The 21,213-nt window shown below is 38.9% G+C and overlaps 1 protein-coding gene across 11 annotated transcripts in view; it reads left to right on the top strand.

The window, feature by feature from the left end:
• Positions 1 to 21,213, top strand: part of WDR33 (WD repeat domain 33) — a 61,812-nt gene that overhangs the window by 14,437 nt on the left and 26,162 nt on the right. For 4 of the 11 annotated variants that reach the window (XM_052687414.1, XM_052687412.1, XM_052687405.1 and 1 more), the window contains exons 2-7: positions 221 to 445; positions 1,748 to 1,816; positions 2,244 to 2,348; positions 2,963 to 3,058; positions 3,540 to 3,691; positions 5,464 to 5,561. In XM_052687414.1, the coding sequence (XP_052543374.1) occupies positions 242 to 445; positions 1,748 to 1,816; positions 2,244 to 2,348; positions 2,963 to 3,058; positions 3,540 to 3,691; positions 5,464 to 5,561 (724 nt within the window). In that variant the 5' untranslated portion in view covers positions 221 to 241. The other 7 variants (XM_052687406.1, XM_052687407.1, XM_052687408.1 and 4 more) reach the window with 7 other exon arrangements.

Consider the following 21,213-nt stretch of genomic DNA (forward strand, 5'->3'; position numbering starts at 1 on the left):
AAAGCATTTTTCCTTGTTAGCAGCTTAAGCTGGACATCAAATCTGAAGGGGCTCACTGTGGCTGGGCTGTATCAGCGTTACTGAAAGCAAATGTAACTTCATAAAGTGCTGTTTATTGGGAAGAAACGTTATTTATCCTCGTGCACTCCAGTTACTGAGGGTACGAACGCTGCCTTTTTGTCACCATTCTGTAGTAACCAATTATTTCACTCTTCTGCAGCATTTCAGAAAGAAGAGAGCCATGGCCACAGAAATCGGCTCCCCGCCCCGATTCTTCCACATGCCGAGATTCCAGCACCAGGCGCCTCGGCAGCTCTTCTACAAAAGACCTGATTTTGCACAGCAGCAAGCAATGCAACAGCTTACTTTCGATGGGAAACGCATGAGAAAAGCTGTGAACCGAAAGACTATTGATTACAATCCCTCTGTAATTAAATATTTGGAGGTTAGTTGATTTTTGTGTTCTTTGAAAAACTTCCTTCCTTCCTGAAATTCAGGATCCTGATTTCCAGATGTCTGTGGAATAGTCTGGAATACTGAGAGATCTACTGCCAATGTAAAGCTGACTGACAGATGTCTGTAAATTTGACATGGGATGAATTCAAAAGTCTTTGGTGCTCATAATGAAACTGCACATGTACACAACTGAATTTATAGCTAGCTTGTAAGCAGCACTGTTAACTTCATCTGTATTGGAATTCCAAGCTGGGAGTTCATCCAAATGTCTTCCGTGATGTTTTGACTTCTTGATAGACGTAAACTCGGTGTGAACAATGTGATTGTCCTTGTTTTGGTTTTGAAATAGGGATTTCTCCTTCTCCTCCAAACCAGGGCACCATAAATTGTATTCTCACTGTACTAAATAACGCTGCACTTTGAGCTGTGGTCTCTGCAAATCCTTTTCTGTACGCTCAGTGGGCAAATGCAGAATAACTTAAGTAGGTTTTGTTGCAGAAATGTTCCAGTGAAAAGTGCTTCTTTAGCTCTCCTTTTGGGGTGGTATTCATTTCTTCATAAATACAGTTTTTTGATCAAGACGTGCAAATGCTGACTCTTGGCTCAGAAGACAGCAAATCTGCAGAGAAAGGAATCATTGAAACAGCTACATTGCAAAGGCATGATGAACTGAATTCAGTCTGCTGTAGACTGTGTGACTTTGGTTTGTAGATTTGTTTATGAGAATATTCTTTAAATATTGGTGCTTATTGTAGGAATGCCTCCCCTCCACCCCAATTCAAAAGATAGTGGACAAAATTGACTTAAAATCGGACATGCAAAAGCCCTGTGATGTTTTGAAAGCTGGCATAAGATTGGGATATGGCAAAACTCCACTTCCATCTCCACTTGTACCACAGTTGATTTGATGTGATCCTATGAAAATGAAGATAACAGCTCATATGCAACTCCCTCTTGGCTTAACAAATTCTAGCACGTTAATAGTGTGTGCCAGATGTTTTAACTGCAATTCTAGCTCATGTTTCTAATACGCACACAGGTACAAGTTGAAGTCTGCAATATGAAGCTAAAATGTACTTAATTTCTATTTTATATGAACTGCTTTTTACAACTTGGTCTTTGACATCTCACAAAATGTAAAGCATCCAAGTTGTTTTTATCGTTGAGTCGTCTTGGTTTTATGCATTTAAATGTGTTGTTATCTTAATGCTCGTATACCAGCCTGGCTATCAGCATGTTCCTCATTTGCTGTAGTTGTGATATAAACCAGAAGTTTTCCTCTTCTTTCCAGAATAGAGTCTGGCAAAGAGACCAGAGAGATATGCGAGCAATCCAGCCTGATGCAGGATATTATAATGATGTAAGTAAAATCTTTCTACTTCCTGTGGAAATTTTGTGGATAAAATTGGTCCGTAAAACTAGAGGGCCTCTGCCTGTCAGCTGGGATTAGCTTTTCCTCCACAGGGGTCTTAACTACATGAAAGGTCTTTACCCTATGTTAACTGTTGCTATTGACGTCTTTGCCCATGAAAAAAACTGAAATTGAATAGGCTTTAAAAGATGGAGATAAGAACTTCCATAGTGCAAGGAGCTTAGATCTTCCTCTTGAAGGTGCTGATTCTGCATGTTTGAGATCGTGAGCCACACCAGTTCCTGAATGCAGATGTATTCCCTAACCCTGCAAATGGGAGCTTGGTTTTCTAGACACGAGTGTTCAGAATGCATGTTTTCCTTGCAGTTTCTGATTAGAAGTGTCATTTCTAAACTTTTTGTTTCTTCTTTCTTAGTTGGTCCCTCCTATAGGAATGCTGAACAACCCTATGAATGCTGTAACAACAAAATTTGTTCGGACTTCTACTAATAAAGTAAAATGCCCAGTATTTGTTGTCAGGGTGAGTATAGCATTGGATTTATGTAGGTGCACTTCCTTATTTTAGAGTATTGATATTTTGAACTGAAGAGAGAAACAGAGGATCAGTTGAAACACTTTCAAATAAACCCACCATGTGGAATGTCTGAGCTACTTCTGTGTTTGTTGTGGAGACTTAGGAAATTAAACAGTTGGGTCTAAGTACAAAGAGCTACTTTTGGAGTTTGGGGTGCATTTAATCTTTTTCAAAGATTTGTTGAGGAGGTAATGTATTTTGACTCAGATAAAGACTGATAAAGGTCAACACTCCTTAGTTCTTGTAGCATCTTTCAACAACTTTTCATTGATTTCAGCTGGGTTGCTTCATATGGCATGTTAGAGTTCTGTTGGTGCCAATAAACTTTCTTCTTTGTGATTAGATTTTGTTGTTGTTGCTTTAACAGTGCTATAACTTTGTTCTGTTGTTAACAAAAGTCAAAAACCCTCTGGCATGCTTCTGCATTTTTGTCTGTTTTGCACTGGCTATCAAATGGCTTATAAATACCATTGATGAAATGCCCCGAAAAGTAGCTTAAGATCTATTCAGATGATTGTGAAGAAATATTTGCAAAGTCGAGTTAAGTCTTTCTTTTGCAGTGGACTCCTGAGGGGAGACGCTTGGTTACTGGTGCATCTAGTGGAGAATTCACTTTGTGGAATGGACTGACTTTCAATTTTGAAACAATATTACAGGTAAATTCATCTGTCAGGGTTTCTGTCCGTTACCTTGAGGTCCTTGAGCATGTTTTGGGAACACATCGAACGTATCTTCACCCGCTCATGGTGGACCTGTGGTCTAAATGTGGCTGTGGAAGCATCAGGGTTTGTTGGTTTTTTTGCTTTTTTTGTTTTAATTTTTATCCTGTTCTGTGCCTGTATCAAACCGTGGCCATAGACAGTCCTTCAGTGCTTCTCATTCTGCTTCCCTACGAGGTACTAACAGCTCCAGTCACTTTGGAAACAAAGTGTAAATAAATACCCTCTTATTTAGAGTGCAATTTTACACAGAGGACAGGAATCCTTCTCTGCCCCTTCAGCTTTTTGAGTCTAACTAGATGGTGATTGTTTTCATTTCTTCGTTGCAGTTGTTTGAGTGGGAGCTTTTCTAACTCTGTTTGTGTGGTTCAGACAGTTTTTGAACATGTTTGCTAGAAGTTTTTTTCTGACTTTACAGGCTCACGACAGCCCGGTAAGGGCTATGACTTGGTCACACAATGATATGTGGATGCTGACAGCAGACCACGGGGGATATGTGAAATACTGGCAGTCCAACATGAACAACGTCAAGATGTTCCAGGCACATAAGGAGGCGATTAGAGAGGCCAGGTTTATACACAATATACCATTTTCTGTAGTACCTATTGCCATGATTAGACTGTTCTCTCAGTGTATTCTGGGTGCGGAAATGCATGGGTTCTGTCAGATTCTGGGAAACTTCCTGCACCACATAAACACAATATTTTCTTTTGTTTCCACATTCTCACCGTTTTGCTGGCACCTTTCTGAGTTAGTATTGTCCCAGTATACGCCTCTGCAATATGTTAGAGATGTATTTGTCTGCCGCATTTTGCACTGGTATTCTTTTCATTTTTATATGGTGACAATGTGTATCAGTTATTCCTTTTTATACGCACTGTGTAAGACAACAATTTCATTCCAAATAAAGAATTCAGTCTTTAATAACCTAACTGAATAAAATATAAAGCCTTCAGAAATGAAATACCTGCATAGTTCTCACAAAATAATAAAACACTAAATAAAGTGAAGAACTGCTTGGCTTGGTGAAGCCAAGACTTCCAGTAATACTAAATACCCACACAGTCTGCCACATACAGAAGTCTAATGTTAATACTGAATACTGGGTTCTTCAAGCCTGAAACCGTAAGCAAGCCATTGAAGAGAAGACTATAGGATATTCTCTTGGTTCAGTTTTGATACTTCAAATGTGCAAATGTATATATTTATATACACATATAAAAAATGGAATCTAAAGTGATACTGTCAGTAAGATGTAAATGAAGGATTTCTCTAAAGCAAACCTGCATATAATCCTTAGTGAGATACAGAAATAGAAGACATGTTTTTAAAGTAAGCCTGAAGAGAAGCTGCAGACCCAAAATGAAGCTAAAGCAGTGTTTCTTTGGGTTCAGGTGCTGGCCCTCGGTGATAAAGGTTCACTGCCACCAAAGCACATTCCACTAAAGTCACCATTTTTCTTTGATAGGGTGTAGCATTTTCTGTTTGGTTATGAAAAGTTCTTCTGTTAGATTCAGTTACTGTCATGACTAAATATTGTGGCCTTACACTGAATTTCTCTGCTATTTTAAGCTCTCTCCTGATCATAAAGATCAAGGATTTCAAGAGGGCACTCATGGTCTTTCACTGCACCAGAAAGGGAGTGGGTGCTGTCAGTTGCTGGAGGTGTTCTGGCCCTTGATTAAGGCTATGTAACTCCTTACTTTTCCAGTGACTTTCCTCATGTGATGTTGACTGCTCAATCTGGAAGCTGCTTCTGTGTCTGTAGAATTCTTTTCGTGGGTTGGGTAAAAGAAGGGAGGTTTACCAAATTTCTTTTACAATAAGTTATGTGGTTGTTTTATATGCTGTTTATTTTATCACCAGTTGATTCAACTAGCTTTTTCATGTGACCAGCTTTCCCTTATTTTTGCTTTTCTGCTGCAAATCACCTGTGGCTGAAGAGGAGTTTTTTCCCTAAGAACTGTTCTCCTGTGCCTCTATACAGTGTCACTTGCTTATTGTATTGCAAAACATGAAAATCTAGGGTGATGTTTACCAAGTCATATTGCTGTTGCTTCTCATCCTGCAAAAAAAGGTGCTACTGTATGCAGTCTGTAGGTAGGAAGGTGCTAAGAATAAGTTCTGGATTTCTCATTTGACTGGGGACAGCAATGCAATAGTAATCCCATGCTAAATTCATGTCTTGTGGTGAAGTGGCAGGCAACGTATTCACTTTAAAGTCCCTGTGTTCAAATGCATCTTTCAGTGTATAACACAGTATAATTTTGCCCTGTCTGAGAAGCATAGATAATCTGTTAAATGCTGACTTCTTTCCCCTGCTGTGTGTCTTCATGTAACAGTTTCTCACCCACGGATAATAAATTTGCTACATGCTCTGACGACGGCACTGTTAGAATCTGGGACTTTCTACGTTGCCATGAGGAGAGAATTCTTCGAGGTATGTGTACCAAAAGTACTGATTGGGGTATTTCAAGAGGGGGAATCTTTTTTTGACTAGGTATTCACCATACAGAACTATCAGCTTGTCTACATTTTTGGTATTACATCCCTGTCTTAAATCCTCCAAGCAAGTTATTGTTTGGCTGCTGTTGCTGGTGCCTTAGACTCACGGCACAGTTCACAATGGCATTACACTGTTTACTGTCCACTTAAACTCTAAACAATGGAGATAACTATAAGGACATTTTTCCACCCCTAACACTGGTAGAAACTACTGTTTCTAGATCAGAGATACATACACCTTTCTCCAGACTTCTGTCTTTGTGGCCACTTTTCCTTCAGAGCACACACTTTCATGCAGAGGATTCCATTTTTTTAATGAGTACCTTCTGTTCTGGTCTATGAGAGCCAAGGCGTTTAACTGTTTCTCAGTTCTTAATAGAAGGATGGTATTTAGGTAGAGAATATGACTACGTTTTGATCACAAATAATCCTAGCTTTAGTTCAGTAATTTTCTGTCCCACATCTGTGTGATATTCTGTTGCCTTTCAACTGACTGTGTAGAGCTTTCTCTTTCTACAGTCATAGATAGTATAATAGCTTTTAATAGCTATTTCTATCAGAGAATATATTAAAAGTAGGGGTATGTATTAAAGGCAGCTGTGAGATTGGAGGTTGTGGTCATGCAGATAAACTGCAAAGAAGACACGCAATAAAAACGTGGAAGTGTGTTTTCAGGTGTTTTAGCTTGTTCATTGCTTTCCCGGTCTAAGGAGGATTTTTGTTGTTTAAATCACGTCTCCAACTTGGACCTGCGTTGGGTGTTTTATTAAGTCCATCTCTCTCTGTTTCTCTTGACTCTTAAGCTCTTCTTTTACTAAACATCACCACCTGGAAAAAATACTGGGCTTCGTCATTCTTGGGATGATAATTTTCTTGTCTGAAGCTGTGTGTAAGCATTACTTAAGGTGTATTTTTTATAGGAGCTGGCAAGGAAATCTGTAGGCTATTATCATATAGATTAATTATTCTAGAAGGACCAAAAAAGATATAAGAGTTAATTCTTTTGTAAAGCATGAAGAAACCATTCTGCACTGTAAATATTCTGTACCCTCCTCCAGGTATTTGCAGGAGGAAATGGCGACTGCCTCCGTGCAGAGCTGTTGAGATTACAATAAACTCTGGTTCTCTTAACGTTCTTGCTATGTTCTGCATAAGGCAGGAGGAAGGCATGGAGAAAACAGAGCTTACATTTCCTTCTGTCACCTTCTGATTGTGGCCACATCTCAAATAGAATTATGCTTTAATTTCTTACAACTTACACATCACAGTCTCCAATTTTTAGTTTGCAAAATAGTTCTATAAGGAATCTTTGCTGCTTCTTGTACAGTGTACCCACAATATACTTTATTTTTTGCAAGTTGGAAATATTCTCAAAACTTCTTACCATATCTCTGGATAAAATTGGGTGGAGCACAATTTTATTTCAATTATTTGATCTCTAGTGTGAGATAAACAAAAAGAAAATCCCTGTGTAACCAACACCAGAAAAAAAAGCACCAATCAACTGAATATCCCTACAAACCCAAACCCTGAGTGTTTGTGGAGTGAGGAGGGAAATGTTTTTACATCACTTGCAAATTTAGTTTTGGTTTTAGTCCTTAAAACCATGCAACTGGTCAGAAGACATATTTTGGAGAGCTGCATGGGAAGGATTTAAGTAGTGTGCTTCATGGGAAATACGAGCTTTCATTCATTGCTAGGAGTTCAGTGCTTAATTAAACCTTTGAGAAACTGATCTTCAGCTTTTTGCATCTCCGCTTGCATTCTGCTCATAGAAATGCTTTGTTTAAGTGGAACCTTGAAAAATGATTCCAGAATCAGTGATCTGTAGATTGAAATTCTGGTGGAACTTCGCTAAAAATACAGTTCATGATGTATAAAAACGTTTGTGACAAATACTGTGGTGAGGAATGATTGTTTCCTACCTTTGCAATCCATGCTTCACCTATGCTGATTCATATTGATGCTATGAAGTTGAAGTGATTCTACAGTTCTGATATTAAAAAAACGGCTTTGTTTAGTGTATGATAGCCCTCTTATCTAATCTGACTGAAGTTCAAATTCAAGTGAAACTGTTGGTTTACAGTCAGATGTGTTCATTAAAGAAGTTTCTTGCTCAGGATAAAATACCCATGTATGGTTATTCCTACTAATTTTTCAGTATAATTAGAAAACAAGCTTAAGGACTTTTATGTTACAGAAGGCTTTTAGAGCAGTTCTGTAAAGATCAGCAGCAGTAGTGGGATAAGCCTTGCTGGTATAGGAAGGACAACATGCTGCAAACTGATTACAGACTTATTACTTGTTTGCACTAGAATGAACAGATGCAATTTATTCTTGTTATTTGATGAAAGTGATCTAAGTGAGCAGTTCTAGTCTTGCTTTCTAAGGACTGAGAAAACAAATGGGAAGCCCTAACTTACATGGGACTTTTAAAAACATTTTGCTCAAGTTTTCAACTGTCTGCAGTAGGCTACACAATGTTTTCTGTAGGCAAAGCCACAAGGTAGAGTGTATTAATTGTGTCCAGCTTCCTTATTTTTCAAAGCAGAAATAAACAGTACTCCCTATTTTGTTCTTCATAATGCCATAAGTTCTGGGCCCTTTTTCTTTACCGTGTCCCTTTGCTGCCCAGCCTCTGCCTGATGTATGCTGCTTTGCTGCTGTTTCTGCCATCGTGCCTTTCTGGTGCATGGTAGGTGGGTTCTTCAGTTAGATTTATGTGATAATCAGTTGAGCCCATTTTAATACCATAAGTAAGTCAATGGGTTTAAAATCTTGAATTCTTGGGGAATAATCTTTAAAGTAATTCATCTTGGAGGAAATTACTTTGGAAGAATTTGAAAGTGGGGGAAATGGCATCAAGTCTCAGTCACTTACATGTTTGTGTTTCCTCAACCCAACTGTAGTCCATCTTTTCTCCTGAAGCAAAGCTGCTGTTTCTGATTCCTAATTTCCTAATTCTGCACCAGAAATTATGCCAGTATTAATTTCTGTAATGCTGTCATCTTAAAATGATGGTAACAGCAACAGTGGGTTGCACTTGCTAAAATGCAGTGGTAGAATTTAAACGTGCTTTTCAAAATATCAAGACATAGAAAACAGTATACAGAATGGCAACACTTAGTTTTCACATTAGGACTGTGACTCTGCACGTCTGTTTGCTGTAATGGTGTGACAAAGCACTTACCAGCTCTTCGTTCTCACTAACTGCAGTGAAAATGTGTAACAGTTCCCACTTCTATACTAACTTAAATATTACACATTAATGGATTTTAATAGTCCTGATTAAATTGGAAACACTGGAATGGGGACAGAAGAGGAGGCAGTGAATGTCTGATGTCTATTTATTTTTATTGAGAAATGATTGTTACCAGGGATTTGCCAAGTGATTATGAATCTCTGGCGGTTGGGTCTAATTTTGGGTAGTTTGTTAAAAAACACATGATCCCTTCGTTATTCCCAGAGTGAAACTATCAGTTGGGAAGCTACAAATGTATTTTGTATCAGTTCCTCTGCTGTTCCATTTCCTTCCTTTCACAGTGATGCACACGAAATCGAGTTGAAATTTCTGCTTGAGAGGACTGTAAGGTTTTTGTTGTGAGCTCCAGGTTAACTGTGTTCCCAGGACATAAGAGGTTGCCTGGTCTGAATAGTTTTTTTGGACAAATTGGCTCTACCCAGCTTGGTGAAGGATGGTGAGCCAGGACTTCTTCAGATGTTCTGTAGGTCAATTTTCTGTTTGTAGAACAGAATAATACAGTAAGTTACCTTTTAGCCAACATAGTAGATTTAACGAAAGATTTTTCATATCCCAACTGAAACAATAAAAAGCAGTCACAATTCCTTTACAATTCCTTCCTCTGTGTTTAAAGATTGCAGTTTGTAACAGAACGTAACTTCTTAGGGTGCACTGAGCTACTCCTAAGGAAGGTCTTTTTTTCTTGTGTATTTAATGACATTGTTCTGCCAGGAATGTCTTCAGGCTTAACAGCAGTACAAACCCTCATTACCTACAAAATAACATCTGTGTGCATACACACACACGTGAAGTCACTGTAGTTCTGGTAAGCTGTACTGTTCTGTTTTCTCACAAGATGTGAAAAGCCATCTCCACAATTACTGTGCTGAAATAACTGAAGATGGTTTTTCTTCTTTCCTTCCTTCGTTCTACTCTGTTTCTGGATCTTCATCAGCAAATAAAATCTCATGTAATGTCTGATTATTGAACTAACCTGTGCAGGTTGTACACCTTGAGCTTTCTGCCTGCAGGTGAGGGATCTCTTCACAGTTCTTGCTGTCCACTACCTTCAGCAAATAGGAAACTTTGTACTTAAATTTAGAGAATATGTGTTAAATAGTTAAAAGGGACCTGGGAAGTGGAACTAGCCAGAACTGTCTTCATTTTTCATCCTTTGATTTTAAACACGTGCTGGTAGCTATCTCTTAGCCTTGAAAGTAGTATAGCCTCAAAAACTGTTACCTTTCTTGGCATGTAATTGAACTCCATGTTGGATCATTTAAAAGAAAAGAAATATTGAAGCTGCCATTTCACTATATTTTCCTTTTCTTTTGAGGTTTATCTTGTTTTCCTTGTTTTTGTAGAAAACCCAACAAATTCAATAAATGTATATATGCTGATACTGCTTTTTTTTTTTAAGCAGCTACAGTGTCTGAACCTTTGAATTTCAGTGGGAGGGTGGCTGCTTCTTGTTGTCAGGATCTCTGGTATATCTGATACATCAAGTTTGCTGATGGTTCTCTGTATGGCTGAACATTAGAAGGATTTTTCCTGAAAGCAAAAGCTCAGGATGGATATTTGATACTGGCACCAACCGTGTCGAAATAAAGGAGGCAAATCCTTCAATTTTTGAACTGAAAAAAAAACACCTTAAGATAGTGTTTGAAATGTCAATATTGTATCAGTTAAATATTTTCTTTCTTGATGGGTTTTAGTATGCTGTTTATGTTGCGTGGCATTGACCTTTATGAATCTTAATTGCCATTGCCAAAGCAGTGCTTGGGATGGAGTGAGGAGTAAGTAGCAGCAAAGTCTTTTGAGCTGCAGTTAACTCTGAACAGCTATGCATCAAACTTTTCACGTGTTTCAAGTGCAAACAATGCTAGGTAGATCACTGGGATGTTAATGTGTGAGGGATATTTTTTCACTCTTTTTTCACTCAGGTGGCTTTTGCTCAATCTGACACATTATGACACTCTCAGTGAGACAGGAGCCCTTTTGTTCTGTTGGATGCATAGTACTGTTCCTGTTAATTCTTTTTTGGAGTTGCACAAGTAGAAAGTTCTTGGTATGTTCTGTTTTCTGCTGGCTTTCACTTTTTCATCTTCTTAGGAAATCTTGCACTTGTCTTTTGAGTGAGGAATACAGTATCACAGAATCACAGAATGGCCAGGGTTGGAAGAGACCTCAAGGATCATGAATCTCCAACCCCCTGCCACATGCAGGGCCACCAACTTCAGTTTCCAGCTTCATCAAGCAAAGTAGATTTTCCTACAGCTTCTCTCTTTTCACAGATTTGATACACGTGTGCAGATATTTTCATGATCTCGTAAGTTGTCTCAGTAGTTCTGCTACTTGTCAGGATACTGGATACAATTCTCCTAGTAGATAGGAAGAATCCAGCATCTCCTGGCTTAACACTGCTATAAAATATTCGGCTGTCATCTAACAACTCAACTTTCTTCCTGTAAGTGTCTTGCAAGGCTTTGGCATTTTGGTTTTCTCTCTGTGGGAAGTTTTATAAGAGGTATTATAGGTAGGTATTGTTAAAATACTGAATTCTGCTTGTGTTCAATGTAAAAATCTGAGAATTGAGAATCTTCCTCCTCTTTTGACTTCTGTCAGATTTTCTTTTTGTGAAGTGTTCCACCTTGAGCAGAAACGATTATTTTTATCAACTATACTTGAGTTCCTAGGATCCTGTGATTAAAAGGTGATTATTAAAAAAAAATATATGGTGCTTAAGAGTAGCTTCATATTGCTTTTGCTCTGATCTCTGAAACAGTGCTGGGGGAAATGGAAACAGCTGAAGGTTGCACTCAGAGCTGGCTGTCTCTTATATGCCTAAAGTTCTGTTAAAATATCCTGAGTTTCCAAGCTGTATAATCTGTCATATTGACTCTGAGGGAAATTTCGTGCTAAAAAAAGAGTAATCAGTTTTGTTAAGCTTGGAGAGGCAATACTGGAAGACCCGTGACTGGCTGTTGTAGGACAGCCAACTCTTAGTGCTGCTGAAACACAAGATATTTCTTTCAGAAATACGTAATTGCAGCACTTGGGTTCTTTGCATCTGCATCCTCCCACCTGCTACCAGTAACAGGTGGTAGATGAATTCTGGATTAGGTGACACCTTTTGTGCAGCTTGTTAGTACATATATGCAGCAATGAGAACTTCACTGTGGCGTAGTGATTACATTCAGACAGTACACAGTGTCCTTGGTCTCATCTACAGCACGAACCATTGATCCAGGTGCATGAGTTTTATCCTAAAGCTCTTACTGGTTTTGAGATAGAAACAATACTGTAATCAGATTTCATTGATGCCAATGGAAAAACTCCCCAACTAAACAATTGCTTAAATACCCATGGTGAGATAAAAATCAATTCTTCTATCGTGGCACAAGGGCAGTAGTTGAAATGCATACAGACTGTGTGTGTTACGGGTGGTGGCTTCCTTATATCTGCTTGTGAATGTTGGCCAGATCAAAGATTCCAGCAGAAGCAGAAGGTCTGAGTTAGTCTTATGCAAGTTTTTTTTTAGTAACTCATCTTTTCTGATATAATCTTAAGCAGATACGTGCTCAGAATTAGGCTCTTAATGTCTTTAATGAAATCTAGACTTAGATTCCTATCGAAATATGGTATTTCTTAAGAAATATTAGAAGTCTTACATATATATACACCTATCTATATATCCTTACTGAAAAATGATCCTTGTCTCTCTGTAGAAGCTTTCCTTGCAAGCTTCTCAACCAGTTCTCTTTAGTGTGTAGATTAAACAATTAAACAGACTTTTTTTTTTTTTTTTTTTTCCCCCCCAATTTTTTAACAGCAAATAAGTTCAAAAGCTTTTGTATGTCTGGGTAAGCATAGATTTTTGCAAAGCCTTTGATATTTCCTTTTGCATAATTGTTCACGCTGCAGTTATTTCAGACTCTTAGGTAAGCAGTAGCAGGACATAAGCTCAGAGTGATGCTCTGGGTTTAGGAATGAAGCACTTTCCATCAAGTTTGATCATATGAGTAGTGCTGTCACGGCGTTGTGTTACGTAGTGCTGTATGTTCATGTGGACAGCCTGGCACTGGAAGACAAAGCTTGCACGTTTTCCCTAAAATACAGTAGCACTTTTTTTTCTCTGCCCTACTTGCCTGGCCTTCCGTACTTATTATGAGAAGTGAGTTGTCCTGCTCATCTCGTGTGTCATTTGTAGAAGACAGAGTCAAAAGAGAAATGGGGGAACATACTGCAAAGGCAATACGCAGCAGAGCAGGAGAAAGGGGTAGATAAGAATCCTGAAAAAAACCTGGCTGTAAAGTGGCTGGAGATGTCTGTTGTAGCAAATGGAAAGAAAACGTGGAGGCGGTGTCAGTGCAGAAATAAACATTAATAAAGCAGCAGATGGAGTAATGATTGTAAAGAGGCAGCGTGAGGAGGTCATAGAATGATAGAAGGGTTTGGATTGGAAGGGACCTTTAGGATCATTTGTTCCAACCCCCTGCTATAGGCAGGGACACCTCCCATAGCCCAGTTTGCTCACAGCCCCATCCAGCTGAGATGAGAATGAAGTTACAGAAATTGCAAGTAGTTCTGCTCCTGGCACTGCAGGGATAAATGGGGGCAAACTGTGCCACAAGAACAAGAGAAGGCTAGAGAAGGGGCTGAGTGGCACACTTGGAAGCTGTTGTGAGCAAACACAAGCAGACACATGCACTGTGTACATGTATGGACACTGCACTATATGTGGAAGCACGTGTGCATATCCATCTGCATCCACATGCATTTTTCCCAAATTAAATCAAATTGTATGTTCTCAGGCCCGATTTTAGATTGGTGAGTGTGAGTATGGCTGGGAACACATCCTGTTGAAGAGAAGTATGGAGTGCTATTTTAGTGAGTAGTCCATAGTTCCTGCCTAGCAGAGACAGAATGCTATCTGTGGAGGTTGATTGGAAACTCAATTTATTTTTTAACTTCCCCCAAGAAGTGCTGTGGGTCTTCGTTATTCTATCCCAAGTTTTGTTTATTTAAATGCTCTAAAGCTAGAATACCCAATGTTGCTATTCAGACCCAAGTCTTGCTGAATTGCTTCAATTGTGGTGTATTCAAAGCACGTATAAGCTGCAGAGTTCTACAAAAACTAATTTTTACATTAAGGGTGCAAGCACAATAAAGATTTATTTTCCATGTCCAGTGCCAGGTGAATGCTTCTTGCACCACAGAGAGTTGAGCTCACTCTCTGTAATTGTTATCTCAGTGGAAGCACCTGACACGTACAGTTCTGCTGCCCTTCCCATTCTGGCCATATGTTCGACAGTTCTAAAGCACAGCTTAGCTGTGTTTCTTTCAAAATGCAGTATTTCCTCAGTATTTGTTTATTCTTTATATATATATGAATGTGTTTTGCATCCATGTAAAATGTATGTACCTTTTTGCTTACCAGATAGCTTTTAAAGCAGCTTATGTACGCATGAGCCTGACCTGAGAAACAGCGTTAAGAACTGCAGGGCTGGAAGAGGAGCAGAGTGCTCCCACTGAGCTCCAAAAGTCTCAGGAAGTAAACTAAAAATTTGCCTTCAGGAAAGCTGATGCTCAAAATTGGGAAAAAAAATACCTTTTAGTAGTAAAAGCAAATCCTGCCTTCTGGTGTGTGTGCAAATGCACATTTTCTACCGTAACTGGAATAATTTATTTATTTTTAATGATGGAGAAGGGAATGTATTTTAAGTTTTACATTAAAATCTTAGTTGTAAATCCTACATCACTTTAAAAACCTTTCTTTGAAGGGAGACGTTAATGCTCCATGCACTGGCAGCTGAACTGGATCTGTTCTTGCTCTTCCAGTGCAAGGTGTAGCTCACAATGCAGTTTCTGGTGATTTCATTAGCAATTACCATTTTCAAAAGATGTCAAGGAAAATGAAGTGTAAATATTTATAGAACTTTTTGAGATTTGAGCTTGTCTTTATAGCTGGCTGCTGTCTGTCCTCCAAGGCAGTCCTGCTCTGGTTTATTGTTCAGCACGCCTCAAGGAGGACATAGCTTTTAAGTATTTAGTTCAGAATTTACATAGCAAGACTTCAAAATAAGGCTTAATGTTCATTAAGAACTGTTTTTCATCAAAAACTGAGGTTCTTTCTGGCTTTATAAATGATGGATACACGCAAACATTAAAATCTGTATCTTTCAATTGAATGAAGAGATTCCTTCCTGCATCCAACTTCCCATCAGCGTAGAATTTCAAAAGAAAGTGAAACATTCTCCTTTATAAAGACAATTTTCGTGGTTCTTTTGTAGTTAGAAATGCCCAGCACAACTGGATGTGTGCTTGATATTCACAGGTAAGTAATTTCCCTTTTATGGGAATGCCCAGAAATTTGAGTTGAAACTCGCTTGATCTTCCAGAAATGTTGCCACTGTGAAAGCAAATATTATGACAGAATTAATAGTTCTAATTAAAAACAAACAACATACCATTTGTCTCCTCCTGTAATCCACTGGAAGTCATTCAGAATACCATTTTTACTGTGAGATTTTTCATCTTTTTCCACTGTTCTCCTACTGGTGCAGTGGAACAGTGTGAGAGCTCTGCTGAATTTTAGATACCATGCTGTGTTCTTCGAGGCTTTCAAGATGAAAATAGATAAAATGATGAGCAACCTGTTCTGACCTTACAGCTTTGAGCAGGAGATTGAACTAGAGGATCCTGAGGTTCCTTCCAACCTGACATACTGTGATCTTATGATACTGAGTTCCCTTTTTCTTTTGCCAGAAGGGAAAGAAAGGAACAGAAAATCCGAGCGATTTGACTTCTTAGCCTTGCCTCCATGGCTCTGTATGCGTATGTAATTTCAGTATCTGTAAGGATCCAGCTTTCATGATTACCAAACAGCACATTGGAGGGATTTAATATTAGTTTCCTGCTTCCTTCTTTGTTTCAAAATTCTGTTGTCTTGAAATGTGTTGTGTATACAGTGTTGTAAAGCCTCAAAATATACCCACAAGCATCAATCTATTTTCCTTGCTTTCAAAGAAGAACGAAACGCAATTTAGATACTACTTTCCTCTTTAAGTTAAGTGCATGGTTTTTTGTCCATCTGCTTTGCCATTACTGTCCTTGAACATACGTTTTTCTGGATCATCTGTCTGAGTTCTGCAGAGAGCTGCAAGTAGACCTGAGTGTGTTCTTAAACCTTCTTTCTCTGCAGGTAAAGGAGGCGTTAGAAAATGTATTTTTGCTCCCAAGCAAAGGAGCTTGGTCCAGATAGGTATGGGCATAACCAACTGAATACACTATCCCAGGTCCTCACTGCCTTTTTTTATTGAAAACAAACTATTTAATGTTCAAGTTTAAGTGTATTTGCACAAGACTGCAAAATAGTAAATGTAATTTTGAGACTGCAAATTAGCTTAAAGTCAACAGGAAATGAGAAATTCCTTCCTCTTGAATCATTCTTTGCAAAGTTCTAACCAGACTTGCTCTGTTGTTTCTGTTTTTCTCTGAGAAAATTCTACAGTTTCAAGATATAACACAAATCCAATGAAACAGAATTTCAGTTGTTAGTGGATAAAGTGCAGGAATCTTTATGACTGCTAACGATGAGCTTAGAAAGGAAGAACACCTCCTCCCAAAATCTGTAATGCAGTTCCTCCTTCTGAATTGTGATTATTGGGCACCAGTGAGCAGTACTTTGTGGGCAGCTCTCAGGCACACTTGTGTATAGCATAGCATGGGAGGTCTCTGTTCTCTTGCTACTGGCAAGATCTCTGCTTGGTGTGTTGCAGTGTTGCTGCTGGCTGTGCTTGGTCAAGAAGAATCTTACCTTTTGCTCTTTCTCATTTCTACACAATAGTTACTCAGAAAAATTGCTTTAACTTAGACTAGCTGGCATAGTAAGAAAAAAAAAGGTGTAAGAAAAATGTAAAGTCCCAGTAACCTGTGTTATGGACTCAGTCTTGCCTCATTTTAGGTTAGCTGGCATAGTGGGTAATAAGAGATCATATCTTCCCTGCAGGGCTCGCTCCACGCTATCAAACTCTCACAGCAGTGCTTAACTCTTGCTTCCCTAGCAGGTTTTCCACTTACCTAAAGCCAGTGTAAGAGGTGCTATCTCTGCCATGTGTTTTGTCCCATAGTCATCATTATTTTGGCCAATTTATTTCTTGTGACAACTGATATCAACGATGTCCATGACTGTGTGTTTCTGTAGATCACAGTTGTCCATGTGGAGACCCCTGTTATGCATAGACTTGAAAGTGAGCATTTGGTGTCGAGGCTAGGAAAATAAAAAGCTCAGTGCGCTCAGACAACTTTGTTATTGCATTGAATTGCTCCGGAGATGAAAGGTAGGTTCTCTGTCTTTTGTGCCATTCAGAGCTTATCAGGAGTATAATTTGTTTCCTAAGGAACGGAGAAAGTTGGTCATTCTTGCCATCTGTGTCAGCATATTAGGTTTGTCCTTGCTGCCACGCGCTACTCTTGCTGACAGCTTCAAAGCAGGTGTTTATAAAAGTGCAATCAGGATTTTTAATGCTGGTATTAAACTTAGTCTGTGTTCACAGTACAGAATTGGAACGGCAGAGGCTTTAAGCTGAAGTGCTGTCCTGCCAGCCATTGCTGTGGAGATGTTGCTGCTGCTTCCTGTCTGACAAAACATCCTGCTTGCTCAGAGGCTTCTTGGCATGCTGTGTGCTTCTCCTACTGCCGTTTTCTTTTTCCTGCATCAGGGAATCCTTCAAGAAATATACAGCCTTTCTTCCTAAGTGCACTGACTGTATGCGTTTCAGTCTACAGTTTCAGCATGATGATGTCCGTGCCCAGTAAGCCTAGATGGAAGTACTGGTAATGAAGTGTCTGTGTTCTGCACAATGGTTGGACTTGCATTAGTGTCTGCAGAATCTTGACCTGTCAGGTATAGTCACTGGGACATCTAGCAAGCCCATAGCCCTTTACAGAAATTCAAAGAAGGTTTTAATAATGATAATTTATTCCAGAGAAATTATTTACTGGAAGTATCAAATTATTTTTAACCCGTTACGAACTATTTAATGGAACAAAATATTATTTTTGTTCCAATATCCGGGTTATATTTGAACATTTGAATTTTTATTTTTTTTGCAAGATGACAAAATGCAGTAAGGAGTTGGCATAAGTTTTCCTGAAAAATGCCATGTGGGGTTTCTTGAAGCATTGTACATCGCAGTGATCTAACAAAAACAGTTTAGTTATGGTGCCTGAAAATGAGCAATTTCAGGAGTTCGTATTAGAATTTAATGTTATGAGACTGCCATAGGAGTAACCTTAGAAATTAATTTTGCATTTGCTAGGCATGAAAAACATCCAGTTACTTCTCCTGCAGTGTCTACTCTTTGCCATCCTTGCACAGAATGCAGGGCAGGAGTGAAAAGCAAATTCATTTTCTCCAGTTTAGTATGGTCCATCACTGTGCTGCCAATTACTGTGAGCTGGACACCTGCTGATTTAAGGAACATGGTGTACCAGTGGTGTCATGTGAATGGATCTGCAGCTCCAACCTATCTGAATAAATTACTGGTAGTGAAAGATGAGCAACTGTATTCATCTAGTAGGAGCTCATCCCTGGCAAGAAAGTTTCTCTTCGTTCACTTAGTAGAAGAAAAGTCCATTCCTAAAATCCTGTTCGCTATACTAGGCTCTAAGTTTACTCATTTGTACCTGAGAGCAGGAATGTGTTTTGCTGCTCGTTTTGCAGTAGGATTTCTGTCATGCATAGCTCTCTAAAGGCATTGTGTAAAAATGGAACTCCTCAGTGTTTTCTCTTCTGAAAAAGATGCACTGATACAAAATCACGGTCAGCATCGCTGTTATGCTGTCTGGAGGAGTGTAGGATGCTGCTGATGGCATACACATAATTGAAGCTTAATCATCAGTAGATGAACCACCTGTTACCCTTCAAGGCAGGTATTTCTCCACCTGCTGTACCTTTTTCTCCTCTGTAGCGCTGTGTCACAGCTGGTTGTGTTCTTGGCACATTGACACTTGTAATGCTGCATCATCTGGCAGCAGATAATTCAGAAGGGAATGCGTTCCAAAACCAGACACTAGTCTAATGAAGGTGTGTATTCTGTGTACTAAAGCAATAACTGTATTTTAACTTGCACTGAAAATAAACTGTTGACATGGGATTGTACCTGATAAAGCTTCCTTTTTTTTATTAACTTTTTCAAGTTAAAATGTTCTTTGATGCTCCCACAGTGTTGCTGTATTAACAAATATATTAAAAATCAAAGTGTGAATTTGGCAGAACTGTCATCTTGTGCCATTTTAGCAGCAGATATCTTTGTTTTTCCATCTCCTCGGTGGTTTCCCCCTTGGCACTGGTGTGCTCTTACAAATCCTGTGCTAAAACAAGAGATGCCGGCTTCTGTGAAAGTCATCTTCTTTGGTCTCTGCTTCTGTTAGTGTTTGAATGGGACTGCATATGGAGAAATATCTGTATCATGGGAGCTGAGACTTTGCTACTTCTTGTGCAGTCGCTGACTCGAGTTATCAGTAATTTCATTTCACAGAAGATTCCTAAAGTCCAGCTTCCTACAAGAGAAGTGCTGCGCTTTCCCGTTTCTCAGCCTGCTTAATTCAACACTGCGCAGACAGTAGTGTAAAATGGTTTTTATTGGAAGAGCACAGATCAGTTCCATTCAGGGGTCAGGAGAACAGCCTTTTAATGGTGATGGTGTCTTCACTGCTTATGCTCCTAATCCACATGCTTTGTTCTTGTGCTATTTTGCAGGCATTTGCTGTTTTTCCACAAGCACTGCCTTTTAGCTTCTGTCTCGCATCCCTGCTTTCCTATATGGACCCAGTTCACTGTTATTCTGTGGGCTGGTTTATACAGTTCTGAGACTGGAAAGGTATTTTTTTATACTTCCTCTCTCATTTTTTTTCATCTAAGATTACAAACTCTTAAAAACTGCAACAAAACATAGAAAGGAGCCTAGACTCCATAGTGAGAAGGTTCTTTCTGAATGCTCTCTGTACTATCTGTGAGGTAAGCACTTATGTTCAGCCTTTTATTTTAAATTCTCATTATCTACTTGAGATTTTCTTTTGGTGATTTGAGACCACTATTTTTTTTTAACACAGCTATTGACTCACTCACATGATGGAGGTATAGCAGATATCTTTTGTGGTGGTGTTTTCATATAATGCATAATAATATAATGCATAATACCATGAAACTGGAAGTCATGGCCCACAGATAACTTGCATATGTTTTCAACTTCTATTCCCAGAATAGCAATCATGAAAATTCCACTGCTAATACAGATGGTCCTGTTGTAGCCTTGCAACAAAGAATTCTTGCAGGCAAGATCAATATTTCAGGGGAAAAAAAAAGTTTTTTTTTCTCAGCACTTTTGTGGATGTGGTCTGGATTGTTCCTTTTCTCCGATGCGTGCATTTAACAGATGAACATTCCTTATCTTGGGTTCTCATTTTTGCCCACATATTTTGTGCTGATTTCTTCTCTGCTTTAAAAAAAAAGATTTTTTTTTTAAACTTCAGAGAGTTCAAGACAATGTTTTTGGTGCTTGTGTGGAGGGGTGTGCAGTGGCATCACGAAGGTGTTTGTATCAGCTGTAGATGTGGCTTTGTTGAAGGTTTTTCTGCTTAATTCATGATATCCACTTACCATAGAGGTATAACTGCATATGATTTAATGATGCTTTCCTGCAAACCTCCACATCATTCTTCTTACACTTACTCTGGAGCTTTTTAACATGGTACTGTGTGCATGCGCCTGTAAATTCAAATACAGATTTGGTCACAGACTGTAACACAGAGGGACACAACACAATGGTGGCTGCAAAACTCTTGTCTTTTTTATAGTCATTACTTCTTCGAAGTTATTCATTTATATATACCCTGTTGTCATTTCAAGAAGCAGAGGATTCAAAGAAGCATCCAAACCATCTGTACTTGATATGGTTTAATTCCTGTATCCTCTGCTCCAGTCTTGAAAGAGAAGTCTCTTAATATGGCACATAGCAAACCTTTCTCACGCTATTTTTTTTTAGTGAAAAAATCAAATACCTCTTGTTCCCATTTGCTTCTGACACCTGAAAATGATTCCAAGAACAGCATTTTCCACCAACTGCCATCAGCAATTGTTGTTTAGAGATGCTTAATTGATGGCAACCTGCCTTGGCCTTTCTGTCTCTCACAACCAACTATGATGTTCTCTTTTTTTTTTTTCTCCTCCTGGTTCTGATACATCTGAGTTATTTAAGTGCTCTTTGGATTGCTTTATCCCATTTCTTCCTGCTGACATCTCTCCCTTTCTTTGTTAGGCTTAGGTTGCACAAAACCTAAA

The sequence above is a fragment of the Tympanuchus pallidicinctus genome, unplaced genomic scaffold (assembly GCF_026119805.1).
Source record: "Tympanuchus pallidicinctus isolate F22 unplaced genomic scaffold, pur_lepc_1.0 scaffold22, whole genome shotgun sequence".
Taxonomy (NCBI): domain Eukaryota; kingdom Metazoa; phylum Chordata; class Aves; order Galliformes; family Phasianidae; genus Tympanuchus; species Tympanuchus pallidicinctus.